We start from the raw sequence: 22,883 nt of genomic DNA, 5'->3' as shown, positions 1-22,883 counted from the left end.
GTTCACTGGAGCATGTGTAGAGTGCCATTCCTTTGGCCACAAAACAATAAGCACTGCTAGTCTCCACATGTTTAGAAAGGAGAGCTCTCCCATGCCAGAGGATGCGATTCTGACTTTGGTCATCTTCCCTTTTGGAACGTTAGGGGTCCATAGGTTGAAACCCACGGCAGTAGAACCAAAATTACTAAGGCAGGATTCCTAAGCCACACTTCCCTGCAGGGAGTAAGGCATACTGAACACACTGGGACTTCCATTTGAGTAAACATGAATAGGATTGCTCTCTTAGCTGTCTTGAGAATTGCTTCCAAGGAAACGTTTCTTTCCAGACCATTGTTGTTACATGCCTTCAAGTTGATTATGACCTATGGAATCCTATGAATCTTTTTTGGATATATTCATAGGGTATTCCCCCCTCTAGGATGCACACCTTAACGTGGTGAGGGGGTTTGAGAGTGTTGAAGAAGCTAAGAGCAATGCTGTCAGGAGTCTAGACCAAGAGGCTAGACTCCTAGCAGGGGCACCCAAGGCGGAATGGTCAAAGCTGAAACACCAGACTAAGATGCATCCAAACTCAGAGGAAGGCAATGGTAAACCACCTCTGAATATCTCTTACCACGAAAACCCTATGAACATAGTATCCAAAAGGCAACATGAGATAGTGCTGGAAGATGAGACCCCCAGGTCAGAAAGCACTCACCGAGCTACTGGGGAACAACAAAGGACAAGTACGAGTAGTGCTGTGACTAATGACACAGCTGGGTCAAACCCGAAAGGAAGCCCAGAGGCTGATGTGCACAGATGCGAAAGGAGAGTCTGGAGTTGTACAACGCACACAATAGGAACATGGAATATGAGAAGCATGAACCAGGGAAAGTTAGAAATTGTCAAGCAAGAAATGGAACGCATCAACATTACAATACTTGGTGTGAGCGAACTAAAATGGATGGGAATGGGACATTTGCAATCAGGCAACTACAAAATATTTTATGCAGGAAATGAGAAATTAAGAAGAAATGGGGTTGCTTTAATAGTGAGAAGTGATGTAGCAAGAGCAATTAGGAGCTACAATGCAAGGTCTGAGCGAGTTATATCAATGAGATTAAATGGGAAACCTATCAATATAACCATCATCCAAGTCTATGCTCCAATGACAAACACAGAAGAAGAGGAATTGGAGAGATTTTACACAGAAGTACAGGAAGAAATTGATCACACACCAAAACAAGATGTGCTGATAATCATGGGGGATTGGAATGCAAAAGTAGGGAACAGAGTAGAATTAGGAATTGTGGGGAAATGGGGCCTAGGAGACAGAAATGAAGCAGGATTCTGTGAAGCCAATAATTTGTTTCTTCCAACCACATTTTTTGAGCAACCAAAAGAACGACTGTACACATGGACATCACCAAATGGTCAATATAGGAATCAGATTGATTATATAATTGGTAGCAGAAGATGGAGAAGTTCCATACTTTCCGCAAAAACAAGACCAGGAGCAGACTGAGGTACAGATCATGAACTGGTCGTATCAAAAATCAGAGTAAAGCTAAAGAAGAACAACAAAGCAATCATAATGTCAAAATACAATTTAAATAACATCCCAGAAGAATATAAAGATCAAATAAGGAACAGGTTTGAGGCTTTAAACTTAGTTGACAGAGAACCAGAAGAACTATGGAATAAAGTCAGAGACGTTATCAGGGAAGAATGCAAAAAGACAATACCTCTAGTTAAAAAGAGAGAAACACCTCAATGGATAACTGAAGAAACTTTTAAAATGGTTAAAGAGAGAATGAAAGCAAAAGCAAAAGGAGAAACGTGGTCAGAATCCTAAATGCAACAATACAGCGACTAGTACATAGGGACAAAGAGAACTATTACAATAGTTACTGTATAGAAATAGAAGAGGACAACAAAAAGGGTAGAACAAGAGCCCTGTTCCAAAAGATTAGAGAAATGAAAGGGAAATTTAAACCACGAGTAGGAATGTTGAATAATCCACAGGGGAACACACTGACTGACCGAGATGAAATAAAAGGAAGATGGAAGCAATACACTGAAGAACTCCATAAAAGAGATGCCAGTATGACAGATTCATTCACGGAAGAACCATATGATGAAGAACCAGAAATTTTAGAATGCGAGGTGAAAGCTGCTCTTAAAATACTTGGAAGAAACAAATCATCAGGAATAGATGGCATACCAACAGAGTTGCTACAAGCTACTGAGACTGAATCTGTCCAAATTTTGACTAAAATCTGTCAAGAAATATGGAAAACTGAACAATGGCCCACATACTGCAAGCGTTCAATATACATCCCAATTCCAAAGAAAGGGGATCCCAGGGAATGCAGTAATTATTGAACTATTGCCTTAATATCCCATGCAAGTAAAGTAATGCTCAAGATTCTACAATAAAGTCTCTTACCATATATGGAGCGAGAAATGCCAGACGTGCAAGCTGGATTTAGAAAGGGAAGAGGCACCAGAGATCATATTGCAAACATACGTTGCATAATGGAACGGACCAAGGTATTTCAGAAGAATATCACCCTGTGCTTTATAGATTACATACAGCAAAGCCTTTGACTGTGTAAATCATGAAAAACTATGGAATGCTTTAAAAGAAATGGGGGTGCCACAGTATCTGATTGTCCTGATGCGCAACCTGTACTCTGGACAAGAGGCTACTGTAAGGACAGAATATGGAGAAACCAATTGGTTCCCCATCGGAAAGGGCGTGAGGCAGGGGTGTATTTTATCACCCTATTTATTTAATCTATACACAGAACATATCATTCAGAAAGCAGGGTTGGACCAAAATGAAGGAGGTATGAAAACTGGAGGGAGAAATATCAATAATTTAAGAAATGCAGACGATACCATACTACTAGCAGAAAACAGGAATAATTTAAAATGAATGCTGATGAAAATTAACGGGAAAGCACAAAAGCAGGACTACAGTTGAAAGTCATAAAGACTAAAGTAATGACAACAGAAGATTTATGTAACTTTACAGTTGACAATGAGGACATTGAACTTGTCAAGGATTATCAATACCTCGGCACAGTCATTAACGAAAATGGAGACAATAGTCAAGAAATCAGGCTAGGACTGGGGAGGGCAGCTGTGAGAGAACTAGAAAAGGTCCTCAAATGCAGGGATGTATCACTGAACACTAAAGTCAGGATCATTCAGACCATGGTATTCCCAGTCTCTATGTATGGATGTGAACGTTGGACAGTGAAAAAAGCGGATAGGAGAAAAATCCACGCATTTGAAATGTGGTGTTGGAGAAGAGCTTTGCATATACCATGGATTGCAAAAAAGACAAATAATTGGGTGTTAGAACAAATTAAACCAGAACTATCATTAGAAGCTAAAATGATGAAACTGCGGTTATCATACTTTGGACACATCATGAGAAGACATGATTCATTAGAAAAGACAATAATGCTGGGAAAAACAGCAGAGAGTAGAAAAGAGGAAGGCCAAACATGAGATGGATTGATTCTATAAAGGAAGCCACAGGCCTGAACTTACAAGATCTGAACAGGGTGGTTCATGACATATGCTCTTGGAGGTCACTGATTCATAGGGTTGCCATAAGTCGTAGTCGACTTGCAGGCACATAACAACAACATAGGGTTTTCATGGTAAGAGGTATTCAGAGGTGGTTTACCATTGCCTTCCTCTAAGCCTATGGCATCCGGTATTCCCAGGCAGTCTCCCATCTAAGTACTAACCAGGCCTGACCCTGCTTAGCTTCAGAGATCAGACGAGATTGGGTGTGTTCAGGGTGGGATGGGGAAAGATGTTGTTAGACTACAGCTCCCAACCTGCCCAAGGATTAGCCGTGGTGGCTGGTGGGGCTGATGAGAGTTGAAGTCCAACCAGGTTTGGAGGGCCACAGGTTCCCTATCTCTGTCCCAGAGCACCGCACCAAGAAGTTGCTTCTCCACCGCCACCCAGCCACCCTGCTGGGGTTCAGCAGAGTTGACACAGCAGTCTCAACAAATCAGTCGCTGATAATTCTTTCACTAAAAGCATACATAGCCAAACCTCTGAGTAAGAGCCCAGAAAGAGCTCCTCCTCAAGCCATGGAGAAAGGGAAATGATGCGTGGTCCCAGAAGAAGCAGGAAGAAGATGCTCAAAGAAACAAACGCGTTGCAAGGTGGTCCGTGAGAGGTACTCCAAACATTACTCTTTCTGTCTAGCACCTCCCACTGGTTCAGGTAACTAACTACAAGCGTGGTTGCTTCATTCCAACACACCCTTGCTTTAGACACATAAACGTGGGTCAGGATGGATCCTTCTTCTTTTGCTCTTGTGGATTTCATTTTGGACAGACTGGGCCCTTCGGAGCTCACCGGCGAAGTTCTCCCTGCTCACACGCACACCCCAAATGTCAATAAATGCGTATTGACACAATGGACGAGAGGAGGCTATTAAGGCCCCGGGTGCCAGGAAATGTATGGATTATGGCTTTTTCCCCCACCCCACTCCTCCTCCTCCTCCGCCCCCGTCAGAAAATCTGCTTCAATGGATTCTGTCCCCCTGGTGTCTGTCTTGGGAAACCTGGCGAGTGACTTTGGCAAGCTTCAAGGGAGAGTCACACGCCTTCTCCGTCGCTTGGCCTGCCAGCCCACAAAAAAAGGAGGGGAAGGAAAGCTGAAACGCAGTGGTAGATCAAGGTCGAAGTCTGGGTTGTTTGGGGGGAGGGTTCGTTTGTTTTTCAAGCTCACAGCAACCAAAAGCAAAAGAGGTTTTGCTTTTTAAAAAAATATCAAAGCCACTTAAGCAGCCTGAGAAGCGACAGTGTGTAGTTGTAGATGTGTCCTCCGTTGGACGCTGCTTCCGTTAACTTTAGAGTCGAAACAGCATTCTTTGTTTGCATCGAAAAGAACGACTTGAAATGTGCCTAAAGTAGTCGGGAAGGGGGGAGGGGGAGTAGATTCAGGGAAGAGAGGGAGAAAGAGAATGAAGGTAAACCTGCTTTCTTCCGGATGGGAAGAGAAAAGCGGGAGGACCAAGTAAATCACCTCCTAGATCTACTATGAAAGCAACTTTACAGTATGAGAGAAGTCTTGCTGGATTAAAAGAAGAAGATAAAACAGTCTCGTTTTTCACTCTTCCGCCAACCAGCTCCCCTCCCCGCTCCAAATGTGATGGGTACTGGTCCCTGCATTAATCCAGCGGATTTACGTCGGTTTCTTTGGAACATCGCGCTCTGTAGGTGACCGGACCTTGCTCTGACGAAGGAGGACCCGCCTTAGCCGATAGACCTGCGAGAACAGCAGACAATTTGCGGCCGCACCGCAGAGACTAACAGGCAACAGTCTACTTCGTGCTGCGCGTAACGGTCGGGAGGGGCGTGAATGTGAAAGAAAGGAAGGAAGGAAGGAGCCTGAGCTGGAAGTTAGCAAATCTGCAACTTTTTGTTGCTGTTTGGTTTGATCCGAAACTCGAATACGGCCCTCCTCCCTATTCCAGAACAGGCGGATTGTAAATTCATCATAAACACTGATGATCTGGTCAACCTCAAAGTATTTTTCTAACAAAGTCATTTCTTCCAGCCTATTAGTAGTGGTAGTAATAATAAGAGGAAGATATTTTTTTTGTAAAGGCAAAGGGCCTTGTGCAACACGCCTCCCGTCAAGTCGTCTCCACAACAATTACTAAAGTTTTTAATTAGCCTCTTGTTATAATTCATTTTATTAATTTTCCAAATCTCAGCCTATGAATAATGCAGAGGGCGGCTGTGTAATTGTGTTTGCAGCCATTCTGAAGGAGCGCACGTGATTGGCTGGGCAGCACCGCTCCCGCCTTCTCGCCGGCTCCCCGTCCAATCTCGCCCTAGTTTGGGCCTAGGTGGTGTAGCAAAGCGCTAATATTTCATCAACCTTTAAATCACACATTAATTGATGCTCGTCAGAGGCTTGTCTCGCAGGTGGGAGCAGGTTCCCAGGCGTAGTCGAGAATGTTTGTCGGTGATTAGGAAAATAATAATAATAATAATAATCAATTAGGATCCCCACAAATTTTTAAAAAATGAAAAAGAAGGGGGGAAAGTAGCAGGTAAAAACTATAATGGAAGGGAGGGAACCTGAAACTTAAGTAACCAGAGTGGCTTAAAATCGTCTGGGGGCAGCGGATTAACAGGGAAATCGTCAGTCTCATTGTGATGCCATCAGTGAAAATAATTATCGTTGGGGGAAGGGCAGCGATGGGGAATTTAATACCCCATAAATCCTCGGCTGGGGGACACTTTCTTGCCCCTGGTGGGGGAATCTTTGACTTGTTGGACCGAAGTAGGCTTAATATCACAGGAGAGGGGGTGAGAAGGGGGAGGGGAATCAATACCAGCCCTCTGGTAGGGTCTGTCTATTATTCATTTATGGCGGTCTAGGCTAAGTTGAAAGCAATTTCAGAACAAGTGTTAAACAGAAATGCCACAAGTCTGGACTGGAGGGAGAAACGACCGCCGGACTCTCTCTCTCTCTCTCTCTCTCTGTGTGTGTGTGTGTAGAAATTTCAAATTAAAAACCAAGAGGCTAGATCCTTCAAATTGCTTCGCGGAGAATGATCCTTCTGAATACCCTTAAGCAACATATTCAGGGAAATTGAATATGCAATGATCCCTGCAAATGCTCATTCCCACGCACCCACCCATTCACACAATAAAGGAATCAACTCTGTGAGTTACAGCGCAGTCCTAACCGTGTCTTCTCTGAAGTAAATAAATCCTATTGAATTCAATGGGGCTTTACCCCAGTGGAGTCAGCATAGCAGCCTGACATCAATCCTAAACATATTTACTCAAAAGTAAATCCCGCCGGGCCTCACTTCCCAGTACTGTACCAGTGTGCTTAGCGAATGGAGTTTTAAAGCACGGAATCTTATCTATGTTTACTCGAAAACCAAGTTTCATTAAGTTAAATGGGACGTGCAGCACCATCCTGACCATGCGATCTCAGAAAGAAGTCCTCCCAAGTTCATTGCGAACCAAGGAAGCGTTCATAGGATAGCAGCCTTAAAAACACTACTGGAAAATCCTTTGAAAGCAACTTTCTTTGTTCCAGGAAAATTGTTTTGTTTTGTTTTCTCTGTTGTTTTTCAATCAAAAGAGCCGCTCTGGGCTCCTGCTGGGAGGAAGGGCGGGATATAAATCAAATAAATGCATATATAAATAAACCCGCATTACTTAAAAGAAAGTTGAAATCCAGTTGATTTCAATGGGATAAATGTGAGTGCATGCTATAAGTGTTTAGTTGAAATAAATGGGCATTTAGGGCTGCAGTCCAAAACACACTTTTTAATAAGCCTCACTGAAGACCACGGGTCTGACTTTTCAGTAAACATGAATAGGATTGATCTGTAATCTGCTTATATTTATTATATTTATTATTATTATTATTATTATTGATTTATTAAATTTATATCCCACCCTTCCTCCTAGAAGGAGCCCAGGGTGGCATTAAATTTGGCTAGAACATGTCCAAAGAGCGGATTCAGCTGTATCACCACACTTCTGAAATGTTTTTTACTTCCTTGAGAATTATGTATCAAAATTCCATAAAATACACATAAAACGATTCATCGCTATGTTGTGCAGTTTCCCATCAACATTAAATATGAAAACATTACAAAATAATAGTAATCATTATTATCACCATTTGCAATCAAAAGGAATTATGTTCAAAATTCATCTTTTGAAAAATGCTTCCTCTTCCCAAGACATTGACTTTAAACTGGTCTCTTTCAAGCAACACATAACACTGTTTGTGGCAGGCTAAATGTGGTGGCCTGAAACATTTCTCTTTGAGGGTAGATAATGAAAAATAAAACACAACTTGATATTCATTTTATTTGGTCATTCCTGATTCTCCAAAAATGATATCTGATAGAACTTATGTATAAAATACTTTTTTAAAAAACAAATGCATTTATTTAAAAATTCAGATGACATTTCAAGTTCATAACAAAAGAAACTAATCCGTTCTCAGTGGAAGAATTCTCCTTCTTTTGTGACGGGAAAACAACCCCAAACCTTTAGTACTTCGTTCCCTTTCCCACTTCCTCCCAGCAGGCCAACAGTTGTTGAAAAATCACAACTTTTAGAAGATTTTTGTTTGTTTCCCACGCCAAGCATCTTGATTCACAGGTTTATGGCCAAAATTAAACGGATTTGGCTAAAAGAGAAATAACCAAGGAGGACATTATCTCAGCTTTGAAGCAACTTCCTCCCCCCCCCCCAGTTTGGCATATATAGGCAAATATCACATTCACCGAATTTTATTTTTAAAAGACCCAGTCAGCTAATATTAGTTGTGCCATGCAGCATGATCCTCAACATGTTTACTCAGAAGTAAATGTCATTTACTTCGACACGATGCAGCCTTAGGCTGCTGTCCGACGTTTACTCACCTGGGAGTAAGTTCCCCTGAATTAAATGGGATTTGCTTCCGAGTAAAGCTGCCTAGGTTGGGGCTGCCCTCACGACGGGTTTTAACTGGATCAGAACCACTTTGGTGACTTGAAGAAGTCGGTGGCCAATTGTCCTCACGAACAACTCCACTCAAAACATAAGGAGAGATCCGTGTAAGATTTTCATATTTATTAACCCGAAACAAAAAATAAATATTTTTGTTACATCATTAAGTGCAATATATAAATTGGAAGCTACTCTAGCTGGGTTCCCTTACAAATATTTTTGCAGAGGAGCAATCCTATCAGCAAACTGCTTCAAAAATGACTTTTGAAGCCCCTCGTTAAACTTGGTCTTCAGTTCTCTGCCCTTATACTGAATAAAGATCAAGAAACACACGCAGCTAATATATAGTTCATTTTATTCAGAGAATCCATTTTCACATAAGATCTATCTTATAGTAAGGATTTCTGAATTTAGCAGAAAAATACAACTCTTGATTTGTTAAAAATTTTTGGTAGACTCTCTTGTCTTGGTTTTTTGTCTAACGGCTCAATGCCTTGATTTTATTTTATTTTTTAGCAGCGTGTTTCAGGAAAAGAAAATGAAAAAAGAAACACCTTATAGGAAAATAAATAATAATTATTAATAACAATACCTTTCTGTTTTGTTTTCCAGGTTTGTTTTATTTGTAGGTGTGCTGGGACATATCTCCCTGTTGTAGAGTTGGGCGTACAGTAATATTTCTGATAGTAATTAAAAGTTTTGTTTGTTTGTTTGTTTAAAGAAAACATCAAGAAGACCCAATCAAGGAGGAAGCTCAGCAAACGTTCATGGACAGGTAGATAATTCAGTGACACGTGGTTGGAACTCGTAGCCATTTTTGCCCCCCTCTGTGTATTAAAGAAAATATTTACAAACATCTTCCTCTCTTTTTGTTGTTGCTGTTTGCTTGCTTTGCGTTAAAATCTGAATACAAGTCACGTGACAAGGACTTTGTGTGTTTGTGAGTCTCTCTGTGAGTTCGGTGAAAAAACAGGCAGTCGACTGTGAAATCACATCCATCATTCACAAAAGAAAAAAGACAAGGAAAGAAAGATTGCTAGAAACTACTCCTAAATTTTTAGTGCTCCGTTTCGAATGCATAGAACGTTTGCTCTGCAAACAATGATACATAAAAAGAGGAGGGGGAGAAAGAAAATGCCTTCAACACGCATTATTTATATATAAATAAATAAATAAATAAACGAACAAATAAATAAATCCCGAGACCTGATCATTGAATCTTTCTGCGCCTTTTCAGGACATGCATGCATAATCTCAGTCCCTCTCCCAACCCCCCAACCCAATTTCTTTTTCTATAGGTACTCTCTCCCCCCCCTTTAAAAAGAAATTCTTTTGGAGATTAAAGCATTTTCTGTAAAAGATCCAGAATTCACTCTTTCTCTCTTTCTCTCCCTCCCTCCCCGTCTTTCCTTCATTGTGCACTGCTAACATTTTACAGAATAACATCTGTCCAGTTATGAATGATTATTATCAGCATTCAAAGCAAAGAAGTAATTGACGCCTCTTCGTGATCCTTCAGAAATAGGAACTCCCCTTGTCCTATATGGGAAATCGTATCAGTGCAAAATTCCTTGGTCCCCAACATTTTGTCTACCTAGCGTTTATTATTGAGCAGAAACAAATCCCTCCTCCTCCCCGCGCTTTCCTCCACCTCTTAAAAACAAAACACCCATCAAGATTCTATTGTCGTCAATTTCTGTCAATTTCACAAGATGATTTTGGCTCGCTTCCTCGGTTAAAAGAAACCTCTCGCAGTGCAAACCTGTGCACGCTTCCTCAGAAGTGAATCTCACTGAGCTCCGATGGGGCTTATTGCAGCCTTACAGAATAAAAATAAGGCAGGACTTTTCATGGCTGCAGGAAGCTAAATTGCCTGGCGGAGTCGCGGTGATGCTAAAACGTCCATTCTAACGGGCCGCTGCTCAACTCGAGCTACCAGAATGGTCTTGTGAAATCATTTTTCTGCTGCATATCTACGTGGGGAAGGGTTAGGACTTACGTTTTGCATACTGTTAGTTTCCAGCAGAGAGCAAAACAAAACGAAACACCTTTCAGGGTCAGGGAGGATTTTGTAGCTTCTAACATTAACGCTCTTTGGACACATTTCTCTCCTCACGGCAAACATAACCAAATCCAGGGGAACTTTTTCCCCTAACCGAAGCTCGGCTTCCTTACCTCTTTCAAAGCCGCCCCCTTCCAGTAACACTGAGTAATTCCCATCAGCTCTCTTCATTAAAGAAAAACAGTTTAAAATGTATAAAGGATTGGGGGGGGAGAGAAACAATGATGCCGGGCGAAACTAAGAGGAAAAACACAAAACAAAAACAAAACGCTCGATCACCACCAGTCCCCCCCCCCCCGCGCTTGGCTTTCTGCGATCTTCCCGCTCCCGCTTCCAATCGGTGATTTTGTACAAATCCTTCCGTTCGGGCTCGTACGTGTGTGTATGAGCGCGCGTGCGTGTTTGTCTGCAGTACTTCTTTGTGGATGTGTTTAGGCTGCAGCTGGTCCTCTCTTTCCCAAGGGGTCATACTCAAAAAGTGAGTGAACTCTCTCGGCCGCCACCGCCACCCCCGCCTTTTATACGCATACAGAAGTTGGGCTTATTTTCGTAATGGTTCCAGTTTCTCTGAAGCGACTCGCTTTTCGTTTGATTTGTTCCCTCCCGCTCCATTGGTCCCTGGTCCTCAAGCGATCCCCACCCCCCATGCGTCTCTGGTCCAAACGAGAAGTCCGTCGGTTCCCCAAATTCAGCCCCTTTCTCAACACGTAACACTCCCCAGGCTTCGACACAAAAAAGCGAGAAACCAAGTCTCCCCCCCTCCCTCCCCAGTCTCCAAGGGGCTTGGGAATCACTTGGATGTGATTGCGTGTGCGAGTGTTTTGCCTAGGTCAAAGGTTGGTTTTGTTTGGGTGGGATCGCAGAGGCGATCGCTTATTGTTTAGTCTATCTCTCACTCTCTCGGGTGTGTGTTTGTTGTTGGTTTTTAATAGGTGGCGGAAAATTTCATCCTTTTTTGCTTCTGTCTCTGGTTGCAAAACCAAACCCGCACCACGTTCTTTTTGAGGTCCAATTTCTCGGCGATGGCCGCGATCTTCTCCGAGGAGGGCCGCGGCTGGACGGCGAAATACGCCTCGAGGGAGCGCTTCTCCGGCGCGGCGATGGAAGTCCGCTTGCGCTTTTTCTCGCCCCCGTTGAAAAGCTCGGGCTTGTTCATTTTCTCGCGCTGGGCGCCCTCGGCCTCCTCCAGCCAGGCCTGCAGGATGGGCTTGAGCGCGATCATGTTGTTGTGCGACAGCGTGAGCGACTCGAAGCGGCAGATGGTGCTCTGGCTCAGCGAGCCCACGCCGGGGATCTTAAGGTTGGCCAGCGCCGAGCCCACGTCGGCCTGCGTCACGCCAAGCTTGATGCGCCGCTGCTTGAAGCGCTCGGCGAAGGCCTCCAGCTCGCGCGGGTCCGTGTCCGAGTCGCAGATGGAGGCCAGGCCCGCCGCGCCCACCGCCGCCGCCGCCGCTGCGGCCGCCTGCCCTGCCGCGCCGCCGTGGTGGGCCGCCACCAGCCCCGGGTGCGGCAGCCCCGAAGGCATGTTCATGGCCGCCGCGGCCGCGGGATGCGCCAAGTGCCCCAGGCCATGCATATGCGAGTGCGGGTGGGCAGAGGTGGAGATCAGGCCCCCGCCGCCGCCGCCGCCTCCTCCGCCTCCTCCGCCCCCGCCGCCCGCTCCCTCGTGGCCCCCGCCGCCGGTCATGAGCGCCAGCGAAGGCGAGCTGATGTGCTCCAGGAGGTCGCCGGGCTCCAGCGCCTGGTGGTGGTGGTGGTGGTGGTGATGGTGGTGATGGCCCAGCGGCACGGTGGAGGTGGAGGTGCACGGCACGCTGTTCATGGTGTGATAGGTGGCGTCTGGCTTGAAGGGGTGGCTCTTGCTTTGCGAGACGGCGATGTCCACAGCCGCCAGAGCCTCTGCCCGCGCCAGCAGCGTCTCATCCAGGCTGGCGAAGATGTTGCTCTGCAGCTGCAAGCGACAGAGAAAAACGGGGGAGGAGAGGAAGAAGGGAAGCGGGCCAAGGAAGGAAAGAAGGAAGGAAGGAATGGAGAGAAAGGCCATTAGCGGGAGAAATAGCGTCAGAACGGAGAGCAGAGAAAAAGAAAAAGGGGAACGGGGAGGAAGACAGAGACCGGGTGGAATATATGGGGGGAGGGAGAAAATAAATACGGAACGAGGATGCCAAATGAACCGCGAAAGTAAACAACAACATTGACGACAACAAGGCGGTTCTCAGAGAACCGAGAGAGGGATGGCCGGGTAGAATGGAAAGAGGGCAGAGAAGAAGTGAAAGGGGGTGCGAAGAAAAGGTGGAAAAGAAAGGAAGGAGGCAATGAGAGGGGAGAGAGCGGGATGGGAGGAGAGCGGCGGAGGACGCGAGCGAGGCGGTGGAGAGGGCCGCCAAAGAAGGTGAAGAGCAGAAGGAAGACAGGAGAGCGGAGGAATGTGGGATTTTGGGGGGCAGAGAGAGAAGCGGAGAAGGAAGGGGTCGCGTTGGGACAAAATTGAGGGGAGGGGAGAACGAGGAGACGAATCCACAGATCAGAAGGAGGGATGGGGAAGGAGGGCGGGCGGAGGAGCGGAGCGGAGAGGATGGCAGTTCGGCAGAAGGAACGCGAAGAAGTTTCAATGGCCAGAGGAGAAGGCGAGGATGGGGGAATCCAAGGCAGCCAGACGGAGGAAAAAGGGCCGACGGCACAGGGGGATCGAGGAGGGAGACAAAAAGTGCCCGAGCAAGCGAGCGAGGGTGGGTGGGAGGGAGAAAATGGGCTCCGTCACTCTCAGCTGGGGCCGGTCGTGTCACACACGCGAGCGCATTCCTTTCGGGGGATCGAATCTCAACTAGGACTTGGGAGGAGGGAAAGTGACCGAGATCCGGAGAGAAGCCAAGCGAACCCCCCTTCCCCTTCCCCTAAACGATCTCAGCAAGGGGAGCTGCGGAGGAGGGCAGAGGGAGGCGACGTGGCTGGATCCAAGACTGGGGGACCCCACGCAGCAGCACCGAAAGAGAGAGCGAAAGCGGAAAGGAGGGGGGGGATCGGAGGCAGCCCGGCTGGCGGCGGGTTCCTTACCGGCGGAGTTGGGAGACACGCTCGCCTTATTGCTTCCGAGCTGGAGTGCAGCGACGGGTACTTGTGCTCGGGGAGGGTGGGGTGCATGGCGAAGTGGGGCTGCTTGCTGTTCATGGACATCATCTTGACGGCTTGACGGGTAACCACAAACAAACAAACAAACAAACAAAGATGAAAAAGAGAGAGACAGACAGACAGACAGACAGAAATCCACAAAAGACGCCACAAGCGTGCAGGGCAAAAGGGCTCTCCTAGCGCCGCAGCTCAAGGAGGAGGAGGAGGCGGCGGCGGCGGCGGCACATCCGAGGCTACTGGTACTTGGAGCTCCCCGGGAGCGCGCACGCCGAGCCTCCCTCCAAGCCTCGCCGCCTGACTTATCTGCCTGCTCTAACCCACGGCTGGCAGGAGATGCGCTCTGCTTACACCTGAGCCCCACATCCCGTGGCTCCCGGACCGGCTCTCCCTCTCGCGAGAACTCGCGACTCCAGTTTTGATAGACTTGCCCGGTCTCTCTCCACCTCCTTCCTGCGCACTCCCTCCTCCTCCGCCGCCCTCGCCCCCGCCCTCGCAGTTGCATCTTCCTGCTCACGTCTAAGCGGCGCCGCTCTGGTGACAAAGGCCAAGACAGCTGCTGTTACACCTGGAGCTCCGACACGTGTGCCGCTGGCACACGGACAGATGTGTCGATGTGTGCGCGGGGAGGGGGGAGAGAGATCTAGGCACTGCGCGCGCGCCTGTGTGCGTATGTGCTCGGCCAAATAATCCATTGCGACGGAGCATGTCTTTATCTAGCGCCAGAAGAGGCAAAGCAGCTCACTGCGGGTAGATATGCAGTGGATGAGAGATGGGTTAGTGCGTTGAGATATATTTTGCTTTTTCTCTTGGTTAGCAGTGGCAGTCTTCTTGCAGAAGTGCGGCGTTGTGGTGGCGGTGTTGTGGCGGTTGTGGCGATTTGCCAGTCATATCGGTTCATCGTTGCTGTTTCTGTTCCTAGTGGTGATTGCAATCGGTTATTAGGTACTTCTTCACTCTGTTATCCTCGCTGCCGGCTATCAATAGTTGTATGAGTCTTATTAAAGTAGTGCTGGTCGTAAAGGAGAGCTTCACGTGAAGCCGAATTCGTTCCACAAAACGAAATTCCCGATCCCCACCCCAGCCCTCCTAAAACAAACCCTCTTGGAAGGAAGTTCCATGAACGGCAATGGAGAGGGGAGGGGTTCTTCCCAGTGAACGGTTTTAGTTAGGCTGACTAACCGTTTGTTTGTTTTATTGGCTGTAAGACTGAGATCTTTCCTTTTCACAGAAGTCGACGGGGTAGGGGGGTTCTTCTTCCAAATCAATGGGCTGAGAGGATCCGGGTAGCCCGATCAGCTTCAGTCCAAGAGTCTAGGTTTAGCTGGCTTTGTAGGGTCGGGCAGTCGTTGCACAGGGGCAAGTGATATTATTGTCGTTAGCGCTGCTTCTTTCTTTAAAAAGATCCCGCCGATGAGGTTGTGGGACTTTACAGCATTTCTGTAAGATGCCATTCGTCGCTTTGTGCAGTTTTCGTGCCTTTGGCGAGGACGTGCCTTTGGCGAGAACGTGCCTGAGCTTTGCCCTCTCCTAAGATCTCTGCGCTGCGGACTCCGGTCTTGCCTCCTCCTTACCTGGAGATAACTTTCATTTGCTGAGTCCTTCATCTCAAACGCAGGCTGCTCTGGGCAACGAACAGATCCCTATTTGGAATGATCTAGAAGACTTTCTTTTCTTGCTGTCTGAAGGAAGCCAACCCCATGGGTCTCCATAGACCTCCAGACCCACATGGCACCACCTGCGTGCTGAGACACCCCTAAATGAGAGTCCCGTTGTAGCCTGGCCCTCCCCTTTTCCCTCCTCTCAGATGGTGCTTGATGCGCCGCAGAGGCAGATCTCAAACAGCCCAGGTAGTGGCATCCAGCCTAGAGTCCGAAGTCGGAAAGGAGGCGCGTGTTTGCACTTTTGCAAAGGGCAAGCTGCTCGCTCGAGTAAAGGTTGATGAAGAAAAGGGTTAATGTAGAGCAGAACTGGGGTGTGTGTGCGTGGGGGGGGGTGTCTGCTCCTCGGGATCTGCCGGGAGAAAGCTTACCTGGAAACTCATTCAGCTGGAATGAATTGGATGTACGTCCGCGAGTGTCTGTTTAGGGTGGCTCTTGTCCTTGCCACCACTCCCCGCCCCAATTTCACTTCAACGACAGTTGTCTCGTGATTGATTCACTGAGGTCCCTGTTTCTAAGGCGCATAGAGTGAGGGCCTTATGCATCCTCACAACGAGCCTATGCGGTAAGCCCCTCTTATCCCTATTGTTCTGGACGGAAAACTGAGGCTGAGGGATCTGCATCGCTTAGACTACCCCGTCCCTTCGCTTCAATGCTAGATTCTAAGCAAATGGCATTCAGAGAGTGACGGTCATGCTCCGGAATGAATAAGAGGATCCGAAGTGTTATTTTTGAAGGGGTGGACTTCTTACTTGGTTATTCAGACTTTTGAACTGGGCCTCCCCTTGATGAGAATCCCAAGAGAAAAAGGGCTCGGTCAACCTCAGTCAGAATCGCCTCCTCCCTTTCTGTCAAAGGCAGTCCACCGCGGGCTGTAAAACTTGCCTTGCCTCTGAGCAATAACTCATCACGCTATGTAAAATAATTTGACAAGGTGGAGGGCAGCCGGTGGCGGCTGGGAGTTCGAACAAGAGATCTAAGCCCCCCCCCCCGGAGTCCTCCTCAAAAACCGATGGGTTAGCCGCACGTTCCACGCGCCGAGATTTGTGTACACACATGCCCGCCACGAAAACCCACATTTTCCATCATGCGCCCTCCCCCTGTTTTCTCCTGCAGCCAGAGCGGCTCTGGCGCTCATTAATTTCTGTCTCCGTTCTTGAATGTGTCCCGTAGGGTTCCTGAATTCAAATTTATCTCGGTGAAGTATGTCCTGGGAGCTCAAACATTCTGATCTGTTGTGCAGGAGGGCTGGGGGAGGACGGGCATTATTTATCTTGCTGATTCTCCTCTATGATTGCTAATTATGGTTCTCTTATTAGAGACGTCTGGTCGGTACGGGCTTGAGGTGCCTGGCCTCCAGAGCTTCAGAGTACGAACGATGTCTCAGATCGATGGTTTTGAACAGGCCGAGTCAGGAGGGATGGACCCTCCAGCCTGCCGTTCAAGAGGAGCGTCGGGGTTTGTGGCCCTTTGGCGAGGGCCCTTGGCGAGGTCTGGGAAGCCAGGGAGCTTGCTGGGCACACTTGCCAGGGGACAATGGCTCGGTCAAAATGTTCGCCTTGCTCTCATTGTTGCAAGGGTGCTGTGTGAAGGGTGAAGACAGACCTGAGGTTTCGACTGTGGTGGAAGTGCTTGAGAGTTTAGACACACATCCGCTGCCTTCCCGAGCATGTGTGTTCAGGCCAAAGAACGCGTGTTCTTCAAACCAGTTCCCACACAATATGGGCGCCATCCTGTGTATGCCTACTCAGAAGTAAGCCCCATTGAGCTCAATGGGACTTTTTGCCAAGTCAGTGTGCAGAGGACTGCGACCTTAGATTGTCCTCCCCCTAGCATTCCATACCCACTGAACTGAAAACTATCAAAAGCTTGGCGGGGAGAGCCTCCGAATCTGAGTCGCGATTAGTTTCACGGCAGCCCCTGCCCTGACTCTTCATGTTGACTGCAGTTGGGTAACGTTGGACGCGCAAAGCCTTTTCTGCTTTTTTTTTTTAAGTTAAACGTAGGGCAAATTTTACAACAGAGCAGAGAAACCGTTGGCATACTTATGTGGCGGTGTGTGTGTGTGTGACACTGCACAAAGCGGAAGTTGGCATTCGGGCAGTATCTGGAAGATCAGAAGAAGCAAGTCCTTGGATTTATTTATTAAATTCGTATTCTTTTCCCAACTAGAGATGAAGTTTGTGCTTTTTGTTGGTTTAGGTCATACTACATCTCTGTCCTCTCAGCACTACATTCAGTCCTAAACATTACTCTTGGGTGTTCAGAGGAAGACCTGGACGTCATTATTACTCTTAGAGGACAATAACTTGGGCTTGCTCTTTCGGCAGACGGGTCCTTTCAAAACCCAGTTGCTTTGTACCTCACTGGTATGATTCATCTTAAATAGATTTAGCACAAAGTGTATACAGAGATGATATACGGTAAAGTCTAAGAGACTGAGCCTGCATATGCCGAGACCTACGTACTTGAGAGTAAACCTCATTTAACTCAATGGAATTTATTTCTGAGTAGACATGACTAGGATTGCACTGTCAACTACAAATCAGGAAGTCCCCGGGTTGATCTAGTCTTTGCCACGAACTCTTTAGGTGGCCTCAGGCAAGTCACTCTCTGTCAGCCTCAGTCTCCCCCATCTATAGCATGGGGGATAATCATACTGACATCTTACAGGGTTGTTAGAATTACTGCTACATAATGCATGTGAAACTCTTTGAAATAGCTGACGCTGTACAAATCCTTCTTCTTCTTCTTCTTCTTCTTCTTCCCTTCATCGCCGTCTTCACCATCTTCATGCATACTGTAGTGTAACCAAGAAGCCAAATTATTGGTATGGAAAGGAGTTTGACTAGACGTTGCGGTTTTTCAGGAATCCATGTTGCTGGACAGCTCCCTCGTGACGTCAAGCCATCGCACCTCCCCAAGCCACTTAAAGGCCCCCCGACGCCAGTTGCCTGTAAAATGGAAATGGACTGCCTTCAAGTCGATCGCATTGCCTCCTTCTGAGGCTGAGAGGCAGTGACTGGCCCAAGGTCACCCAGTGAGCTTCATGGTTGTTAAAGGACAGATATAAAAACGATATAGCCCTCCTACTATTAATTAATTAATTTATTTAAAATATTTCTATCCCGCCTTTTTACCTTACAATAGCGCACTAGGGAGTTTGGGTAATCTTCCCACTCACACAGGACTCTTCCTCAGGCACCATTCATACGCAACAGAAGCCGGAGATCTGGTGGTGGGGGGGGCATTTAGCTTTGGTCTTTCTTTTGTTCTATAATCAACGGCTTCTTTCATCTTTCCCCTGTTCCTGGCTGTTGTCAGATGCGATTTTTTTTTAAATGGGCTAATATGGGGATGGGAGTACACAAAAAAGAGAGAGGTTAAAAATGAGGTTCATTTGTATCCCTGTTTCTGGTCAGATGACATAAGGAAATCTCTGTGTTAGGAGAAGAAGGTGGCACAGAGGGTGGCAAAGTTCCCACCTTGAAGGTGCGTACAAGGTTGGAATATATGTGGTTCTACTCCAACTTGTGGGTTGAGGCTGCATGGGTTTAAAAGGGTAGCTAGAGAGGAGACCTCTTGGTTGCTAGGCTATACCTTTGATCTCCTGCTGTGTCTTCCTTCCTGCTAGACTGATATGCAAAGGATGTTGATCTCAGTTCTTTCCCTCCTTCTTACTTCTTTCTCTTTAGAGGGGAGCAGACATATTCCTTTGTCTCTCCCTCTCCTCCAAAGCATGAGGGCAAGCACTGGGCTCAGTGTTTGCAGCTCCAACTTAGCTAGTTAGCTAGGTATAGGACTCTTTCCTATCAAGCATGTACTGTCTTCCAGAATAAAGTAGTTCTTTCTTATTTTAAAGCTTAAAGTCTCTGTCTGACTAATTTGCAGGGTGGGTATGATCTTTAGCAAAGATTCAAACACACACATAAGCTCGCTCAGAACTCTCCGTTCCCAGCATCGCGAGTCTCTGACATACAAGAGGCCACAGGCCTGTCGTTTTCCACCTTCAGTAACACAGAATTACTACCAACACCTAGTTCCTCATTCGGATGGGCAAGTTAGAATGCCGCCTTCATCGGTCAGCATACATTTTGGCTCCAACCCTAGGGCAGTCAGACCCATTGAATTCAGCGGGACTTCCCTCTCAACAGACACAAATAGCCTTGCGCTGGCATACACACACCAGAGGAAGAACCCAACCTTTCGCCTCTCTTAAAGCATTCCTATCGTCAGGTGGGCGCTGTTATGTGAAGGGGTGACTCATCCGTGAGGCCGATCACAACATTCCTCCCGCTCTTTCGAGGTACAGTTCTTGCGGCGCGACAATGCGCCTCCAGTCCTTGACAGTGAGCAACAGGGACTCTCAGGTATATCAGCCCAACGATACTTTAGCGGATTCGTAGTTGCGCTTCGCAGCACTTGATCTTTTACAGCTGAGATCAAACAGGTCTGTCATTCTTTTCAAAGGGGGTCATGGGGCGGGAGAGGAAGACACGAGATCTGTCCTCACGCCATGTCTTTCCAGAGTCCAGCTGCCCTGCGCTGCTCTTCTCTGCGGGGAAGGGGCGGGGGCGGGGAGGTGGACAGAAGCTGGAGCTGTTCCTTTAGTCCACCGCCCCCTTTCTCTAAAAGCACCCCCTTCTATGCAACCCCCCTTTGCCCTTCCAGGAGCTTGGCTGACCTGCCGCCTGCCTCTCCCACGGGCCTCCTAATATATTTAAATGCTGTTATTCCTAATGGGTGCTTTCTTGCACGCTCGTGAATACTGACGGCTACCCACACTCCACCTTGGAGGGCTTTAAGTCCACTGGAGACACGGCCGGACCGAGCCCTGTATGAGGTGCGTGTGTGCGCGCTTTATGGCCGAACACGCTCCATAAAACCAGAAGGGGACACATTTTATATAATAGTCGTGAGACAAAAGCGAGGGAGGTGCTCCCCCCCCCGCCTTCCTTCTCTTGCACACTTCAGAAGGAGCGAGTTTCCCTCCGCCGACCAAACCGCCTACCCGGAAAAGGTCTTCAGAGGAGTCTCCTGTCGCCCCCCGGGTGGAATAACATTGCTCTGCGGATCCCACCACCACGCCATTCGCTGTTGAAAGGCTACGAAAAAGACCTTTATCCCAAACGGAAGGAAAGGGAACCCCAGCCTAGCAGCATAGATTGCTACAGGTTCTTTCTGATCTGAAACCATTTCCGTGGGGGCGTCAGCCCACAGCAACGTCTCTTCAGCATTTCTAGAGACATGAAAGGATCCCTATTTCACGGCGGGGTAATACATCTTCACCTCAAAGCCGTCTCACTGGGTGGCATTCAATTCTAATCCTGCTCCGAGGAGGCCCAGTGAAGTGAATAAGCGCAACTACGGTTCGTTCTTTCCAAAGGGTCTACTCTGAGTAGGACTTGGTTGACTACAGCTCGTGGATTTGAAGGGGCCTTGCTATTACGTGAATGTTGACGTTTCACAGCCCTACCCTAAATGCACCTGCTCGGAAGGAAGTTCCCAGTTCCCTTGTGCCACCCCACACTACTCGTTTCTGCCTCACTAAAGTCAGCGGAACTTAAAGTGTGTTTTAGAAGTGTGGCGTTCCACGTGTTTCCTACCCACGGAAGGGTTATGTTGACTTTGCAGCTCAACCCTAAGGATGTTTAAGGAACTTTCATTTCGCTTAGGCCAGTTTTTTTTGGGGGGGGGAGTCAGTTCGCACATTCAGTATCAGTCACCAGGTGCCGAGAAATCGAAAGAATCAAGTGATGTATACAGCACATGAGGACTGGCCTTCTGTGATCTTGGGAGAGTTCTAGCATATGGCTGATTCCCTTAAAGTGCACGTGAGGGGGGAACCTGTGACCCTCCAGATGTTGTTGTACTCCGATTCTCATAAACTCTCTAGACACTATGGCCAATTGCCAGGGAGTCAGATCTACACTTTACATTGAAAGCACATGGCTTTCCACAAAGAATCCTGGGAATGGTAGGTTGTTAAGGGTGCTGGGAATTGTAACTGTGGATTGATTCCATAAAGGGAGCCACAGACCTGAATTTACAAGATCTGAACAGGGTGGTTCATGACAGATGCTCTTGGAGATCGCTGATTCATAGGGTCGCCATAAGTTGTAGTCGACTTGGAGGCACATAACAACAACGAGGGGTAAACTACAATCCCCAGGATTCTTTGCGGGAAGCCATGTGCTTTAAGTTTATGCTGTCCATGCGACTTTGAAGTCCAACAACATCTGGGGGGGGCACACTTTCGTCATCCTTTTCCTCAAGTGTGCTGGAGAGAGTCAAGCGATGTGATTTTCAAAGCTGGCCTCCTTTTCAGGATCCGGAGGTGCTGGGAAAAACTCACCAATCTATCTTTAAACAAATCCGTATGGCTGAATGCACAAAAAGTATTCCCATGTCCTAATGAGTCCTTTTCCTGACTACAGCGAGGCCCTGCTAATTAACCGGTGCGCAAGCTGCAATGATCGCTTGTGCAGCCAAAGTGTAGAATGTTGTCGTATTAAATATGGAAAAGCTCGATTATGATTTCACGTCCCAAGGCAACCTCCCCTGTCCCCTTAGGGGAGAAGAGCAGCGAGGGTGGGGGCAGCGAGTTAGGAGGGGCGTCAAAGTCTCTGTTGTCGGTCTCTCTCTGAGAGTGCTTGAAGGGGCACGTCCCAATGAAGAGACGCTCTACACACACACACACACACGGACGCGCACGCGGACGCGCACGCGCACTCTCTCTCTCTCTCTCTCTCTCGAGGCTGAGGAAGCCAAACTTCAGTACTTTTAAGGCTGTAAACTGATCAGCGCAATCTTATACACACAACAGTGATAACGGCCAGGCCTTCACCAATAGGTCCCAGGGTGGGTAACAAAATCTAAAATACAATATTAAAAAGAAAACACATTTCAACCATAAGAATAGTGATCGACTTGAAGGCAGTCCATTTCCATTTCATTCTCAGAGGTAAGCACAACTGAGTTCACTGGCATTTGCTCCGAAGTAAAGAGCTATGGGATTGAAGCCTAAAGCCCCTCTGTCCTCTTTGAGATTTAATTCCGAGTAAACATGCGCACCACCGGGTGCAGACCCTGCTGGTCTCTATAGGAAAGTTAAGCAAGTATTGTCTCTTTTATATTGAAACCAGTCAGTATCTCGTGCTGGTTCACACTGCATGCCTGTTCATCACCTGACTGCTGCAACACCAAGGGAATGACTTGGATGCATGAATGGGGCATCACGGATATAACTGCACCAAGAACACGTTTTCTCTCAACACAAGAACCATGCTTTCAAACCATGTTCAGCTAGGTGTTGCACTGTGTGTAATTTGTGTGTGCTTAATTTCATTTAAAGCAACACCACAGCAGCAGAGTAACAGCAGATGTTGAAATGCGAGTGTGCCAGTGTGTGTGTGCGTTTACCTAAGAAAGCAGGCTTTCACCCTGCATCAGCATCACTGAGACTTAGTAAAATAAGAAAAGCTACTTTATTTAGAGAAATACATAGTAGATAGAAAAGCAAACCTAGTTCTAACTAAC

The 22,883-nt window shown here is 47.2% G+C and overlaps 1 protein-coding gene across 1 annotated transcript; it reads right to left on the bottom strand.

The window, feature by feature from the left end:
• Positions 1-11,482: 11,482 nt before the first annotated feature.
• Positions 11,483-13,734, bottom strand: POU4F1 (POU class 4 homeobox 1). Its single transcript, XM_061629371.1, has 2 exons — positions 13,612-13,734; positions 11,483-12,508 (listed from the first exon to the last, which is right to left on the bottom strand). Exons 1-2 carry the CDS (start codon positions 13,732-13,734, stop codon positions 11,483-11,485), a joined length of 1,149 nt encoding a protein of 382 aa, XP_061485355.1.
• Positions 13,735-22,883: the final 9,149 nt, after the last annotated feature.

Source organism: Rhineura floridana, chromosome 5 (genome assembly GCF_030035675.1).
Source record: "Rhineura floridana isolate rRhiFlo1 chromosome 5, rRhiFlo1.hap2, whole genome shotgun sequence".
Lineage (NCBI taxonomy): Eukaryota > Metazoa > Chordata > Lepidosauria > Squamata > Rhineuridae > Rhineura > Rhineura floridana.
The sequence above is the reverse complement of the archived record's forward strand: the minus strand, read 5'-3'. Positions and strand labels throughout refer to the sequence as shown.